At 27.2% G+C, this 16,439-nt stretch overlaps 1 protein-coding gene across 1 annotated transcript; it reads right to left on the bottom strand.

Moving 5' to 3' along the window:
• Nucleotides 1-2,389: 2,389 nt before the first annotated feature.
• Nucleotides 2,390-3,913, bottom strand: LOC108337811 (protein RADIALIS-like 3). The gene is made up of 2 exons (XM_017574410.2): nt 3,379-3,913; nt 2,390-2,889 (listed from the first exon to the last, which is right to left on the bottom strand). The coding sequence occupies exons 1-2, from the start codon at nt 3,648-3,650 to the stop codon at nt 2,865-2,867; spliced, it is 297 nt and encodes a 98-aa protein (XP_017429899.1). The 5' UTR covers nt 3,651-3,913; the 3' UTR covers nt 2,390-2,864.
• Nucleotides 3,914-16,439: the final 12,526 nt, after the last annotated feature.

Genomic DNA, 16,439 nt, shown 5'->3' with positions numbered 1-16,439 from the left:
GCACCACCATGTATCCTCTCCTTGAGGATCATGGAATTACGTCCATTGACCATACTTTGAACTTTGCACTTTGAAATCACCAACTTACATCACTAACCAATGATATCACATAATACAACTCCAACATACTTCATATAGCACTAAATGTTTCATGTAAAACAACTTAAGATCAAAAGAAAAGTGAAATAGAACTGAACCCCTCGCACAACGCACACATATTCGCATAGCGAAACTAGAGGCTTCTCGCACAGCGACACAGCTCGTTGTGTGAATCCTCAGACAGAGACCCAACCCTCTAAACCATTTGCATAGCGGTTAGACTCGCTATGTGAATAAACCGCGACTTGAATCAGACCCCAGACCCCTCGCATAGCGTCCCAGCTCGTTATGCTAGAACCTCATACAGTGGCTCATGCTTCTTAAGCACTCGCAGAGCGAAGCCCATTCGTTGTTCGAATAAAAAGAATAATTGTTTCAGACCCCAACCAGTCGCATAGCGACCTGATTCGCTATGCGAATCATCAAACAGAGAGCAACCCTCTCAATTCATTCGCACAACGCACCCATTCGCTGTGCGAATGCCTTGGCAGAAAGCATCTCGCCAAGGTGACTCGCTATGCGAATCCATTCGCACAGCGAGTCTGCATAATCTGCAGAAGGAAATTCTGCAGAACGAAATTCTGCAGAATTATGCAACTCAAACACAACTTACCAATTCCAAACATTATTCCCAACTTCTAACACCCCTAGATTGTTGTGCATACTTAATTAGACCTGACTAAGTGATTCTAAACCTTCCTAACATCAATCTAAAGTGTTTATACACCAATTCCTACTCTAAAACATCAATTTCATCAACCTAGAGACTCAAATTCCAATTTACCACTTTGAACTTGTTTTTGACCATTTTGATGACTCAAACAAGTCACATATGACTTATCTAGACTGCCCAAACAGACCCTATCAGCACTTGACCTTTAATACTCAAATTCACTACCTCACTTCCTCCAAAATGACTTTAAACAAGCATAATTCACCTCACTTCCTACCTCATCACTACCACAACAAATTACTCACATCAAATACCTTCAACATGCACAATCACAATATTTAAATTCATCCAAACCAGTTCATAATTATCACACTGCAGTTTCACAGGTCAACCCTTTCAATACATTCAATTCACCTTACCCTAAAAACTCAAATTTGTGACTTAATCAGTAAAATACCACCACATTCAACATATATACAGATCATCCAATAAATTAAAACAGTAGCTAGCTCCCCTTACCTAAGAGAGAAACAGCCCAGCTCACAGAAATCACCGACAATGCCTTGCAACGCAAGGAAACTCAATAGAAATCTACAACTCACCAATTGGTGATATAAAACAGCTCTTAGAACCGAAATTGAGCTAGAAATGGAAGGAAGAACTGATAACCACATGCAAGACAGAAACGTTGCATGCTCACAGTCCAAGAATACACAGATAAAAGGAGAAATGACTTACCAGCTGAGAAACACGAAATTGATCGGTCAAGATCGAAGCCCTCTACACCATGGACATTTGGGCACCTCCTGATCGTCAATAAAACAACTCAGTAGTGAGAGATGGTAGAGAAAAGTCAGAGAACTCTGAGGAATAGTGTTATAGAGAGATGAAGTGTTCTTAGAATAATGAGATGTGTTAATAAAAATTCTATTTATATTATAAGATTATTTTAAAGTAAAATAATCTGTCTCATTATTTTAATACATCTATCTGCTCTAATACTTTATTTTCTAGGTCCTTACATTCACGACCTTCTAGAAATATTTCTCCAACTCATGAACATCAAATTTATATATTTTTGAAATCTTAATATCTTTTAATATAGTACTAAATACTAAAATTAATAATACACTTAATATTTTTGAAATCTTAATATTTAATGTAATTGCATTTAATACACTACTAAATACTAAAATTAATAATTTCATTAATATATATTAAAAAATTAAAAATAAATAGTTTAAATGAACAGGGCACTTGGAGAGTTTAAAATGTAGTTATACATATATACATGAATAACCTTTTGCAAAAGTAGTCAACTTTTATAAATTCTTTCTTATATTTTTTTTATCATATCACATATACTTATAATATTTATATTCTTTTTCACATATATATTATATGTGATTTACCATTTGAGATGTTGATACTGATTTGAGTATTATTGTTTGGACACCTAACAAATTTTTATACATATTTTATTCTTTAATTTATTTTTTTTATAAATACAAAATTTTAATAACCAAAATACTCTTAAAAATAGATTGTTAAATGGTGCATATATACAGTGTAAAAAGGCATACTGATTTTTCATTGATTTACACTAAAATGTCAGAGTGCTTAAAGTTGTGAGAGTAATGATAGTGCAGAATGTAAGGTGCACTGTTCTTGCATCAGCATTTCGAAAGTAGCGTATTTTTTGACTTAGACAACCTTTTCATGTGGTTCCAAACCTTCCTGACACTAACGATGAATCCAAGTTATGGTCGGTGGATAGAGTTAGAAACTTGCATGTACTACCATTTTTTAATAAGCACTTTCTTCTTTCTCTTAAACTCATCTTTAAGCACTTTTTCATCTCAGTTTTGAAGGTCGTTTCCATCATTTATCTTCACCCAAAACAGAAATCAAAAAGAACTTCACACAAACCACTGCTCCATATCAATATATATGATTTACCTTCAAAAGGTTAACTTGATAGCTTTTACATTTAAAGGCACAGATACATGACATTTGTAGAAAAAAAATATACTAAAAAGTTTCACCTAGCTTGATTGGTTGGTAATAAGCTAATATGTCTCTTTCTTACACTTCACCTGAGGCTTAGGACTTTCATCCTGCATGGCAATGAAAACACAGAATTAGACTCAACCCAAATTAGTTAACAAAGAAAATTTTTCTGTATTGGAAAATGTTCTGCAGAAAAGTCAGTCTCATATCTCGTACGATTTTAAATCAAGTATAAGTGTAGTTTATAAACTAATTTAGAGTTAAAACAAGTTCATAGTATATAAATAGATACAGACCTTATCTTATGGACCCAGTAAGATTAAACTAGGCTTAAAGGTTCAGTAAGATTAAAACAGGCTTAAAGATTCACTTTTTTTAACAATTTCTGTTAAAAATAATGTCTTGATTGCTTGAAAGTAAAGATATTTATAAATCTGTCAGTGATTTCTACTCCTATGTGAGAGTTTTAGGTGGTGTGAAACAAGGTAACCAAACATCAATGGTGAAGCAGAAAAAGTCTAACTGTGCATGACTCATTCTGCAGCATAGCTGAAGCAAAATTTATATGCAAGAGGTTGATAAGGTTTGATTTTAACCTTTGTTCTTCATTCATGTAACTGTAACCTCTGATGCTGCCTGCTTCTGTTGCAGCAACTTTTCTGTAATTGGGCAAGGGCACACGACCTTCTTCAATCTGCTTCAAATCATCAACAAGCATCTCATAGTGCCTTTTCACTTCTTCCACTGTTTTTCCTCCCACTGCCCTGGCCAAGTTCTGCCACCGATCTGGGGTGTCCTTGTCGTAGATGGCCAAAGCATTCTCAAACTTCTTGTTCTGCTTTGTTGTCCAAACTGAGCTTGAGGCCATTGTCACAAGTGTAGCAATAGAAATGATAACAATAATAATCAAAAGATAAATAATGGTAATGAAAGTTCAATGGTGTTATGGCTAAGCTACGAGGATGAGGAAACTGTCATTGGTGATACCCTTTATATACTGGTGGATGATGGATGGCCTTGGGAGAAAGTGTGTGAGTTGTGGGTTGTGTACTTTATGCTAGCTGTTGCTTTCTACCAACTAATATTTTCAAAATTTTCACTTGAACATGCTAATCTCAGTTAATTCCTTTCATTTTTATATGCATGAAAAAGTCTTCAATGCATGAAAAGGTGTTTACTTTAGTGATTTCTATGTCTGTTTAAGGAATAATCTTCAAGTAGTCTGCAGAAACCAGAAATACCCTTTGATTTATTAACTTAATGGTAAGACAAGTTGTGAAAAATCAGACCACATTTTGGGTAACTTACACCAGTTTAAGAAATCTAGCATTTAAAAAGTCTCTAAGAAATAGTACTCTTACTGAATTTCAGTAACCAATAAAGTTATTGCATACAGTAAGTTTCACTATTTCTTCTAATTATTTTTCACATGCATACTTGGCATTTGTTGGAAGTTAGAGGCATTTGGACTGTACACAGAATTCTAGTAATAATAAACTAAAATTGCCATCACCCCTAATCTACCATACCAAGTGTCTTTGAAATTGAAATAAGAAAAGTTTGAAATCTGTCACAGCATGCAAAATCAATTTTTACCTACACTAATTTCCTTCAAAAATCACTTTTGCTAATAGTTAAAAGCTTGTTTCTTTGTAAATCTCTCATGGTTTGAAAATTACCAAGTGAAAGAAAAAAATGACCTCATCTCTGTTTCTAGTTGATACGAGACTTCCAATCTGATGACACTTTTATATGATAATTTTATCTGTAGTAGTGAGACTTGTAATAATATATAAAATGAAAAATCAGTATATTTGTTTTTTTTTAAGTTGTTCTTATCATGAGATTTCTATTGTCTCTTGTGCTGTATTGAAATGGTACTGTTACAGAGGACAAGATGGGTCCATTAAACGTTCACGGGCGCAGGTATCATGCAGCAGTGTAGAAAATTTCATGCCAAGATCTTCTGTGTATGGATCAGACAGCAAAAACACAAAAGCACCTTTTTACATTTGGATGTTTTCAAATTTCTCTTTCAGTGTTTGTGGTTATGCCACAAAAGTGGCTTCCATTCATACAAGTCCTCACTCCCCAACAATCTTCCATGAAAATCTCAGGCTTTTGTTCAATAAATTATTTGTTTGTTCTGAACTATCACTGAGTAGTTCTACCAGTTTCTACATGACAGAGTAATTAAATATCATTAATTACTTTGTTTTAAATTTAGAAACTTAAAAACATGTCACTTAGAGATGAATCAAGATTACACAACTGGTGATGATCAAGGACTAGTAACATTTTTTGGCTTAGCTGTCTACCATTCTAGCAAATGTTAATTAGTCCATTCCAGTCATCATGGTTTTTGACATTGTACACATCTGAATATATATATATATATATATATATATATATATATATATATATATATATATATATATATATATATATATATATATATATATATATATATATATCAGCAGTTTGTTCAGAGATATGGTGAAGATGAAAAAAAACATGGCTAGCTGTATTTATCTTGTTGTCGAGTTGAATCTTACCTTACGAAAAGGAAAAAAGCTATGTGCTGCAAAGTGTACCTCAAAGATTGAGCTTAAGGCACTTTCCATCTGTTTCACATTTACATAAGGTGTGTTTGATTTATGGTTGACAAATAAAGACAATTTTTCATGGAAAAACATTGTTTTTTCCTTTACTTTATCTTGAAGCTTGGTTTGGAGGACATGGATCAACTCTAGCCAATTGCACCTTATCTCATGTCTCTTTCTCTTCAAAATTTTAGTTTTTACACAATTCTATCTAGAAATTCTCTTCAAAATTTTAGTTTTTACACAATTATATCTAGAAACTAATGGGTCTTTCAAGGAGATTAAGATAATAAGTTTAAGCTAATCACAAGTACCTTGTACCAACTCACATACTCTACTCACCAAGATGAACATTTTGCTCTAATGCTAGTGATAGATCTTTTGATAATACAATATCAAATGAAACATGAGTTCAATTCACGTAAGAAATTGAAATCACTTCCAATCCATAATTTTAAAAACAATGAGTTAATGTAAGATTTAGACTCTCGCTTCAATTTCCAAATAAAAACTAGTTCATGAAACAAGGATTATGCGAAAAAGGCTAATTCATGTAATAAGGGATAATCGTATTAACTTATGTTACTATACTCACAATGTAAAAAATACATTCTTTCATGTAGACAAAATGGTTGTAAGCTTTATAATATACAATTTAATCCATTTCAAAACTTAGTTTTTGATGAAAATCTTATATTGATTAGAAATAACGATGAAAGTCTTATAAGACTGGTTTAGTTTCATAGTAAAAACAAACAGTCTATGTAAGATAAATCAAACATGTTATCATGAAACAAAAACTTAGTTCATACAGAACCAATAAAAAGTTGTGACAAGTGTGTATGGTTAAATTGAAATCTAGTTTGGAGTGTTTAAACCATAGTTGGTATGCAAACTGTTAACTAACTAGACATTCAGTGAATTAGATGGAATGAATGTGACAGGAACAGAAAGTTATGTGTGAGGAAGAACAGAATCTTTATATCTTTAGACTCGTGCTACTTTGTCTAAGCCTACATTATGCATGGAATATATAACTAGGGTTGTCAATTGGTGAGTGAATTTAATCCATGGAGGCACCAACAGTGATCATTGGAGACTAAACAAATTGATTTTCTGAAGACAAAAATCAAGGTGGAAGTGATGCGATGCTGATACATTTGGAATCCTTATCATCCACGTATATCCCAAGCTCTATTTATCTCTCAAAAGAGTATCCAGTTTCTACTTCACAAGCTTTATACAACTTGGAATTGGGACCACACCACTCATTTGTAACCGCAGATTTGGAGATCCATGTTCTGGTTCCAAACTCTTGATGCTTTGTCTCACACTAGTCAAAGAGAATTGCTCTCAAAAATTATTCCAAAATTGTTATTTCAACCTCTGATTGACACTGTATAGACTCACACTTAGAATTCTAAGAATCTCCTCCGTCAAGGTGAGTCTCTTCTGCATTGATACACTTCACCTCTAACATAAGCATTTTGAACCATGAATACCCTTTCTCGTCTGAGCCTAACCTAGAAGGGATTAACGAGTCTTCACATCAGATTTTCACGCTTTTTCTTACATAAATCTTAGCCTAACCACATAAGGAATACTCAGAATTTTCACTTCACACTTTTTCTTACATATACAAGACCAATACAATCTAAGTCTAACCACGTAAAGAATGCCAAAAACCTTAAGGCAATGACCTAACCATATAAGAAATTGATATCACTCTCTATCCAAAATGTTAAGATAATAGATTAATAGATCTTCACCTTATACAATATTCTACTTTTTCATCTTTATCTAATATGAAACTTAGACTCACTTTGAAATTCTATCAACCATAACTTTCAATGACTTTTTTTTACCTGGGCATCAAGTTTTAGCATATCATAACTTTTCTGAGGGAATATTTGAATTTTTTTTAAAAGAAGAGACATAAAGTCACATACCCAAAAGAAAAAATTCTGATGCAGAAATTCGTATAAATTTTCTGGAGCAAGAAGGAATGAAGATTAGTTTAATATTTGCTTTGGTTTTGCTGAAAAACATGACAGTGTGGTTATGTCATGAACGAATTAATTCGCATTCCTTCACAATTTTTTCGTACTCTTTAATATAACATTAGTGTTTATAAATGAATGAGATTAATATATATTTCAATGATCCTAAAGAAAGAACACACATACATAATATTATATATTCTGCCAGGTTGTAATAGATAAGTAGAATCTTATATTGTGATAAGAAGTGATAGTTTGATACTACATACTTTAGATTCGAATATAAAGGATTGAATTAAATTTGATAGATGATGAGATATATTCTGGCACCTTCTTGTACTTATTGGATGTCATTTTTGCTATATATTCTCAATAAAAGGCAAGCCATAAATAGAACAAAAGCTTGCTGGAAAATACTTTTATCCTTCTAATTATGTCATATTTCAATCTATTTATACTAACCTTTTGCCCATTCTCCTAAAGTGTGTTAGGAAATTTAAGTTATATTAGAAATATATTCTTTAATTATTAGAATTGCATATTGAGTTGAAATCATGATATAAATTATCATGTGTATTTATTATAATATAAATTAACATTAATTTACAATTAACCTCAAAGGAATCATTTAGAACTATAAATTTATAAAGAAAAAAAAAAGTTCCTAAAATCTAAATCTTAAACTTTAAACCATAAACCACACATATTCAATTATCTTTATCATTAATGGATTTCAAACAAAATTAATCAAATAAAAAAGTTTACTCTAAAACTGTAACTTTTTCTTTTACACTTAAAAAAATAAATATGCCAATACTAGCTGTTATAAACTGAATATTTAATCAACTTTTATAATCAAACTTTTTATATATTAATAACTGCAAAGTGTTTTTCTGAGAAAGAAAACTCATAGCTAAACATTTTAAATTTATTATATTAATTTGTAATTATTGTTATTGTTATACACTGATTTCTTTCTTTTATATTTATCATCTCTTTAAAAAATTAATATATATCAATACTTAAACAAATATTTGGAACTATCGAATCAATTAATAAGATAAAAACATTAAGCTTAACAAAAATTATATCTACTCTACTTTGGTATAAGTAAGTGGATCCAAATGTTAAGACTCACATCTAGTTGGGCTTCCTTGGGCCACACTCAAGATATTTCTTTTACCACCTCTATGTCTTTGTCTTATACTTTGATAGGTGTCGAAAAAGTTCAAATAATTATGAATTGAACAAATTTTAAATTGTATAATTCAAAAAGAAATTTTTAATTCGTAATTTGAATCTAAAAAATGTATTGTAACTGTATAATTTAAAAATATTAATATATTTATAAATTAAAAAATGTATCATGAAAAATGCACACATTAACGTTTCAGTTTTCATATATGATTTTGATAACATAAACTTAATTTATTAAACATAATTTGGTTGTGAAGGATGATATAATAAGCCAGATACTAATAATGTTTATTTGAAAAAAAAAATCTTATTATCCATTTGCTATTTGTACATATATTCGTTTAAAAAATACTTAATGAATATTTTAAAATCTACAAATATTTTAAAACTTGTGTTTGTAAGTACATGCTAATATTTAAAAAATATATTTTTATAAATTTTTAAAATGAATTTTGAATAAAATTATATAAAATATAATATAATATAAATTAAATATTAATTTAATAAAATATAAATTAATTTTAATTTTAATTAAATTTACTTAATAAAATATAAATTAAATTTTTATTATAATTGAGAAGTATTGGTATGTCAGCCCTTGTGAATTGTCAAAGGGGTTGTTAGAATATTGGAAGCCACATGAAGGGGATATTAAAATTTAAAAGTTTATGATTAATATTTAAATAGGACGAAGAAGATATTGTGAAAGTGGAAACCAATAATTTATACGTAGATTATCGATAAGAAGAACACGAACACACGTGTATGTAAGGCCAAACTAAGATGGCATTGCAATGAATGAGATTTTTGCAAAACCACTCATCAACAATGAAGACACAAAAGTGCCTTTCAAGACCTAAATAATTGAACCATGACAAATCATCAATTAATAATTCATTCCTACTTTTTTATTCCGTGTCAACTATTCATTACCATTTGCTCTGATTCATATTATAAACAGTTGTCTATATTAATTAAGTTCTAAATTTCTTATAAATTTAAATATTTTCAATTAAACCTTTTAGTATAATGAGTAGCCAATTTTTTATACTTTTTAATTAAATTTATGTGGTTTATTTTTTTTTTCATTAAATGACTGTCGTGATTATTTTATTGTATTGTTATCTTATTTGTTTTTTTTATATATTAAAAAAATATGAAGTTTTGCCGTTAATATAAGATGATATTTTGGTTTATGTAAGTGATATAAATTTTTATTGTATTTATTCAAAACGTGTTGGATAATAAGAATGATATTGTCGAGGGTAGAGTCAAAGATAATTTGTTGATCGTTAATTGATATTATAGAAGTCATTGAAACACATAATGACTTTGTTATCTAATATGTTTCAATAAGAATAAAAATTACTCATTTTATATTAAATTCTATATTCTTTTATATTAATAACACAATTTTTAATCCGTAAAAACAAATAAACTAAACAAGTGACGGATAAAATAAAACGTTATAAAATTAATAAAATAAAACATATTTATCTCAAATTATAAATACATTATTAATATATTATAAAAATAATTATATTAATAAATATATTTAAAACAACTACAAATAACTATTAGACGATTAAGAAAAAAACAACGGTTACATCACCATCTTTTACCAAAAATGTTTCAACAATTATCTATTATTTGTTCATACTAATAAGACGATTATTGCAAAAGAAACAAGATAAACATAAGAAAACACCAAAGAAACAACTAAATAAGTTAATGTGCAGAAGAGTTTTCATAAACAATTAAATCATTTAGATACACAGAGAAGGATAAGCTAGCTGAAAATATAAATAGTACAAAAACATCTAATAGCATGTTAAATTTCATCATACAACAATCATACATGTAACCAGAATCTTCTAGACTCCATTTATCCATGTATGTTCCATTGAGTCAGACTAATGAAGTCATACACTTATGGTGACAAAATATTATTCTGCCGAGTTGACATACACAAGGTTAGTCCACGTCACGGTCATAACAACCATGTGGATTGTCCTTATGACAGACAATACTCTCACTACCTAATCAGTTCCTCTACATGAATATGAATGATTAGTAGAGTTTAGGATGATTACAATAATTGGAACACACACATATATATTCATAAATCTATCAACAATCATTTTTAACATTCAGAATATCATTCATTAAACTTATCACAATAGAACATATAAGAAAAAGATTCAGATTTTATAACTTTGTTCAATGAGAATATCTACTTGTCCAGTGAGCAGTGCCTGAAAGTTTACTCGTCCGACAACTAGATAGCTTGCCAAGCGAGATTATAATTTGAGCTCTTAGACTTAAATTCTGCCAATAGTCGCTTAACGAGACTTGTCTCTCCCAGTCATTGCCAAGTCAGTGATCTCTCTGACTCTAGTTTCGTTTAACAAGTATACTCAACGACAACTAAGTCAATAACTATTTGATTTTGACTTTGCCTAACGTTTATATTCTTGCTTAATGACAACCAAGTCAATAGTTTTTCGACTTCTGTTTCACCTAGCAAGTCTGCATAATTCTGCAAAATATAATTTTGTAAATTTTTACCATTTCAACTCTGTCAAACATTCCAACAACTATTAGTAGTGCCAAAACATAACAAATTTCAATTTACATTCACTAATTCAAACAACATCATTTGCAATGTCAATCAAACAACATTCTTAATTTCATCATGTAATTTAGGTAAGCCACTTTTAAAACAATTTTAAATCACAAGTTATCTATTAGTTAAAACAATTTTATTAGTTTATGTTATATGATGAAAGGATGAACTTTTTATAAAGAATTTCAAATCTCATCAAACTCACAAGATGTCTTATCTATACATAGAAGTAACACAAAAACAATCAGAGCATACTCTTATGATCACTAATCAACAAAAACTCGTATAAATGACTAAAAACACGTATGTAGATGAAAGAAGATTCACCTGAAGAAACTCAACTTATACAAATGAAGAAATTAATTAGTCCAAATTAAAAAATAATTTATAAAAAAATAGTATGTTTTAAAATAATGAATCTCGTTCATGATAAAACTATTTATATTAAAATTAACAAATTTTATTATTTTCAAACCATTATTATTTTTAAAATGTCATTCATTCTTTATGTCTTTACAACAATCTCTCACTAAGTTAATGAAAAAAATAAACGATAAAACTCAATTAAAATACTTAATAATATTTTTAATAAAAACTTAATTAAAATTAAAAAAATATCAAAAGTTTAAAAATTTAAATGTTCCTGTTTTTTATAAAAATAAATTACAATTTTCAATCAATACCAAATATTATTACAAGTAACGGTACTTATCATATGACAAAAAGTTAAATGAACAATATTCAATTCAATCATGATGTTTAAATTATTCTATTATTAAGTAAAAAAAATTCAAATCGTGGTTATATATTGTAGCTATTTACACTTTTAATTTTAATCCATCTTAGTTATACTTAATGATTACAAATCTACCTAGTTTTAAAGTATATCCTAGATATTGAATTTATGTGTAGAAATAACTATTTTTGAATTTTATAAAAAAAACAAATTAATTTTGAATATTGGAGGAAAGACTTGGTCAATAAAGATTTTGTTGTAAGACGTAGAATGAGTCAATGACATATTGTTTTGATGTCCTTTTCATGTCAATTGTCACTTGCGACCAAAGGTTACAGCCGACATCACATTCCACACAATCCAAACTCCACACGTTTTTTCTCTTACCATCTTTTCTCATTTTTCCTTCTCATCTCAAAACTAAATATTTTCATTAATTAGTTTTAAAAAACATATATAAATATCAAGTGCATGAACATTTTTAATTAATTTTAAAAAATATATTTTTTCATTTATTTTTATTTTTTCTATTTTATCTCATCATTTCTATTTGGTGAGTTTGTAATAATAAAAGGTGTTAGAATTTATATTTTGTTTAACTTTTGTAGGTTGTGTTGCACATTTTATTGTTGTCCTCTTCTTCAATTGTCATATTGAAAATTTGAATTTACTATGAAAAAAAAATGCACACGAAGTTTCGAACCTTAAATACGTTAAACACATGAAACTAAAATATAACACACTTTGAATTTCTGTCTATATTTATCTGTGTTTTTCTGTTTCTAGTTTTTGGTAAATCTCTCAATTTTTTTGACTAACTCTTTTTAATGTGATAAATTAGTATAACGATTGAATAATTTATTTAAAACTTATTGGTTAAAATTAAGTAACTCAAATGTAAAACTTATTATCTTGTTAATGGAAAAATTAAATGATGGAATATTTAAACTAAAATAAAAAATATATTGTAAACATTCAACAAAAGGAAAATAAAATGTCCAATTAAAAATACTCATTAATTGACTTTATTAAATTTATATGAATAAAATTATTACAAAAAAGTTGGACCATATAAAGTTTCAATGCCTTAATAATATCTAATTCAAATGTAGGGTTGTGTTAACTTAATGATGTTAATAACCTTTTTTTTTTTATTATTATTATTATTATTATTATTATTATTTTATTATTATGGTGTGAGCATGACGGCAATGGAAACAATGTGTGTGAAGGTTGACGAAGGCATTGTAAATGATAATATTTTTCCTGCAAAAGGACTATTAATGGATGCTGACACTGTTATCAGTCACTATACTTGTTTTCCACTTGGCCACGTGCTTCCCAACATCACCAAATAGGGTACCTCGCTCTATTTTCTATTTCTCTGCATTTATATAATTACTTTGTAAGAAAATAATCAAGTTAAAAGGTTAAAGAAAAAAATGAAAAAAGAATATTATAGTATTTTAATTTCAAACTTATTAAATCACCATACATTAAAAATATTATCTTAAATTTTAAATTTGAAATCTATCTGCCATGATTTTATCATAAAAACAACAAATAAATATTTAAACTGCACAAAATTTTGACTTCTAAATATTATAAAATTATTAGGTGTAATAAAAATATAAGTTTTTAATTGAAGTCTAAGAAAAATATTCATTATTTACAATAAAAAAACTTAAGAGAATGTTTCGTTGTCAATTCCGTAAACACTTATGTTTTGTTCTAATTATATTTTATCTCTAAATTAAATTATAAAATATTCAATTTTGTATTTAGTGAAAGTTATATAAAATATATTTTTTAAATAAATGATAAATTATGTATTTCTTTATGTGATATACGAAATTTTAACATTTACCATAATAAAACTTTCGCAGTTTAATGAAAAATGATGTTTTATAAGATTTGGTAGACTAAATATTTTATAATTTAACTTAAGAATAAAATACAATATTTTTAATAGTTTAAAGAAAAATATCATATTTAAACGTTATAATAAAATGTGAGTTATGCAATTAAAAAAAGTATATGGTTAGTTAAAAGTTAACACGGATTATTGTGTGCTGTCAAACAAATTAGTGTAATTAAAAATGTTTTAGCAAATGTGTTTTAGAATAAAGAGTTTGTCCCTTCAATTTAGGATCATGTCCATTACCGTTGGGTGGAGACTAAGATCCACTAGAGATGTTTTTAAATTTATGTCGTGTTTGAATTCGAAATTTTAAATAATTTAATTTTATTCAAACCCTAAGAAGTTATGGTATTAAAATGTAATGTTTAGGTAGTTTGTTTTATATATATATTTAAGATAATGATATTTGACAATATTTATTTGACAATATTTTAACATCATTTATGTGTCATTCTGTAATTGGTTCAAAATTATTTCACGATCAATAATAATAATTATAAAAATCAAAATGGACCAATCACATAATGACACGTTGCTGTTAAAATGTTGTAAGAAAAATGTTGTTAAAGTATTATTATTCTTATATTTAATATGATTTATGAGTATTTTAAAGTTATATTTGAAAGATATTTTATAACAGTAGATTGAATTATTGATAGATGGGAGATAAGAGACACTTCACTTAAAGTAGTGCAAAGATTAAAAAGGTAGCAACTTTTTTTAGTGGCAACCTTTTGTAAAGTTTTCTAGAGTCAACACTTATTCAATAAAGATCTTTCACATTTTTATAATTTGTATTATTATTGTATGTTATAATTAGTACATAAATAATGTTTTTTTTTCTACGTTTAAAATGATTTTAATCCTTTGTTTTATTTTAATAATTGTTAACCTTAACTGTTTCTTTTTCCTTTAAAAGCGTTTATTATTTAATTATAGTATTTTCTAACTCCATTAGTAAAAATAAATAAATTCATTTAGTTTTTTTCGTTTTCAATTTAATCACATTCAATTTAACATAAAATAATATTAACTTTCACGTCTCAATTACATCGAGACTCCTAAGTTTATCTATTATTTGACATCATATAAAATATTATTAAAAAAATAAAGATAAAATAATACAAAAATATGTAATATTACACCAAATCATAATAAAAAATTACACAAAACATAAATAAATTATATATAAAAAATATTAAAAATAAATAAATGATAGATAAATATCATATTACTTATATTACTTTTAAACACTAAAATAACTAACTTATTAATATAATAATTATTCTCACGAAAAATATGTTAAACCTTAAAATGTATATTATAAATAAAAGAGAAACACATATATAGTTTTCTTCTAAAATTTAAATTATCACTTTTTTATGTACAAAATCTATATAAACCAAAACAGAGGCTTACTTACTAACCAATGTTTAATTAATAATAATAATAATATTTTGTTTTGGTTTTAATATTTTGCTAAAATTACTTTTAAAATGATCGTTCTAATATATTTTATTTTAAATTACAAAGATTAATAATTATTTTTAAACTTGTAATTCAATAAATTAAATTCAATTACGACAATTCGAATTAGATTGGATTTAAAAAAAAATACAAAAAGTCTCAAGTCAATTTAACTTGGTTTTTTAATTGAACCATATGATAAAATATTTAAAGTCCAACTTGTGAGCATTCATAGTCACTAAATTAGGTGGCAACAAATAAATTAAAACTATTTAAAAAAAAACTAAATTAAAAGAAGATAAAAACAATCGTATGGTCTAATTCCGCCCAATTTTCTTTCCTAGCATTACAGTAAGTCTACTGAATTCTTTTTGTTGTTTTAACTAATTTAAATAATTATTTTAAATTTAGTTTCATACTCGTATGAATTAACAAATATTTTTGCTTTGATTTGGTCAAACCCTATCTAATTCAGTTTTCAATTATCTTTAATTATAAAACAGATATAAATTTTGGAATACTATCTTCTATGCAAGAAATTCAATCCAAACCTAAAAAGAGAGAGAGAAAGTTACTTAATCTCTATGTTTCAGGATAATGTTCTGATTTTAAAATTTTCAAAGCATCGCTTTTAATTATCGATTATTCGATCTTTATGACCTAATTATTTTTAGGTTTAATTAATAATTTAATTTCATGAATTGATTTATATATATATATATATATTTATATTTATATTTATTCAATTAAGTTTAAATATTTTTTAATATAATTAATTTGGATTTTCTATCAAATTAGTATTATAAGTGTTTAGAATAGGTTGTTAGAATATGAAAAGTATAACATGACAAATGGTTAAAGTAGACAAATTTTAAGATAAAAGATAATTTAAATTTTAATATGTAAAACTTTTTAAGTTGGCATTAATGTGGAAATGGTTGAATTAATTATAGAAAATGAAAAAGTTATAGAAACAAAAAGTAAATTACATGATTTGTTTCGATTATGAAATTAAAATTCATTATCATTTTGGGTGTCTGAATGTCTATTTTTGTTATTGTTTGTCTTAGAATTTGGGTGTGGTTACACAAAAATATTATTTGTAAA

The sequence above is a fragment of the Vigna angularis genome, chromosome 7 (genome assembly GCF_016808095.1).
Source record: "Vigna angularis cultivar LongXiaoDou No.4 chromosome 7, ASM1680809v1, whole genome shotgun sequence".
Taxonomy (NCBI): Eukaryota; Viridiplantae; Streptophyta; class Magnoliopsida; order Fabales; family Fabaceae; genus Vigna; species Vigna angularis.
Note: the sequence above shows the minus strand (reverse complement) of the source record. Positions and strands in the feature narration are given on the sequence as shown.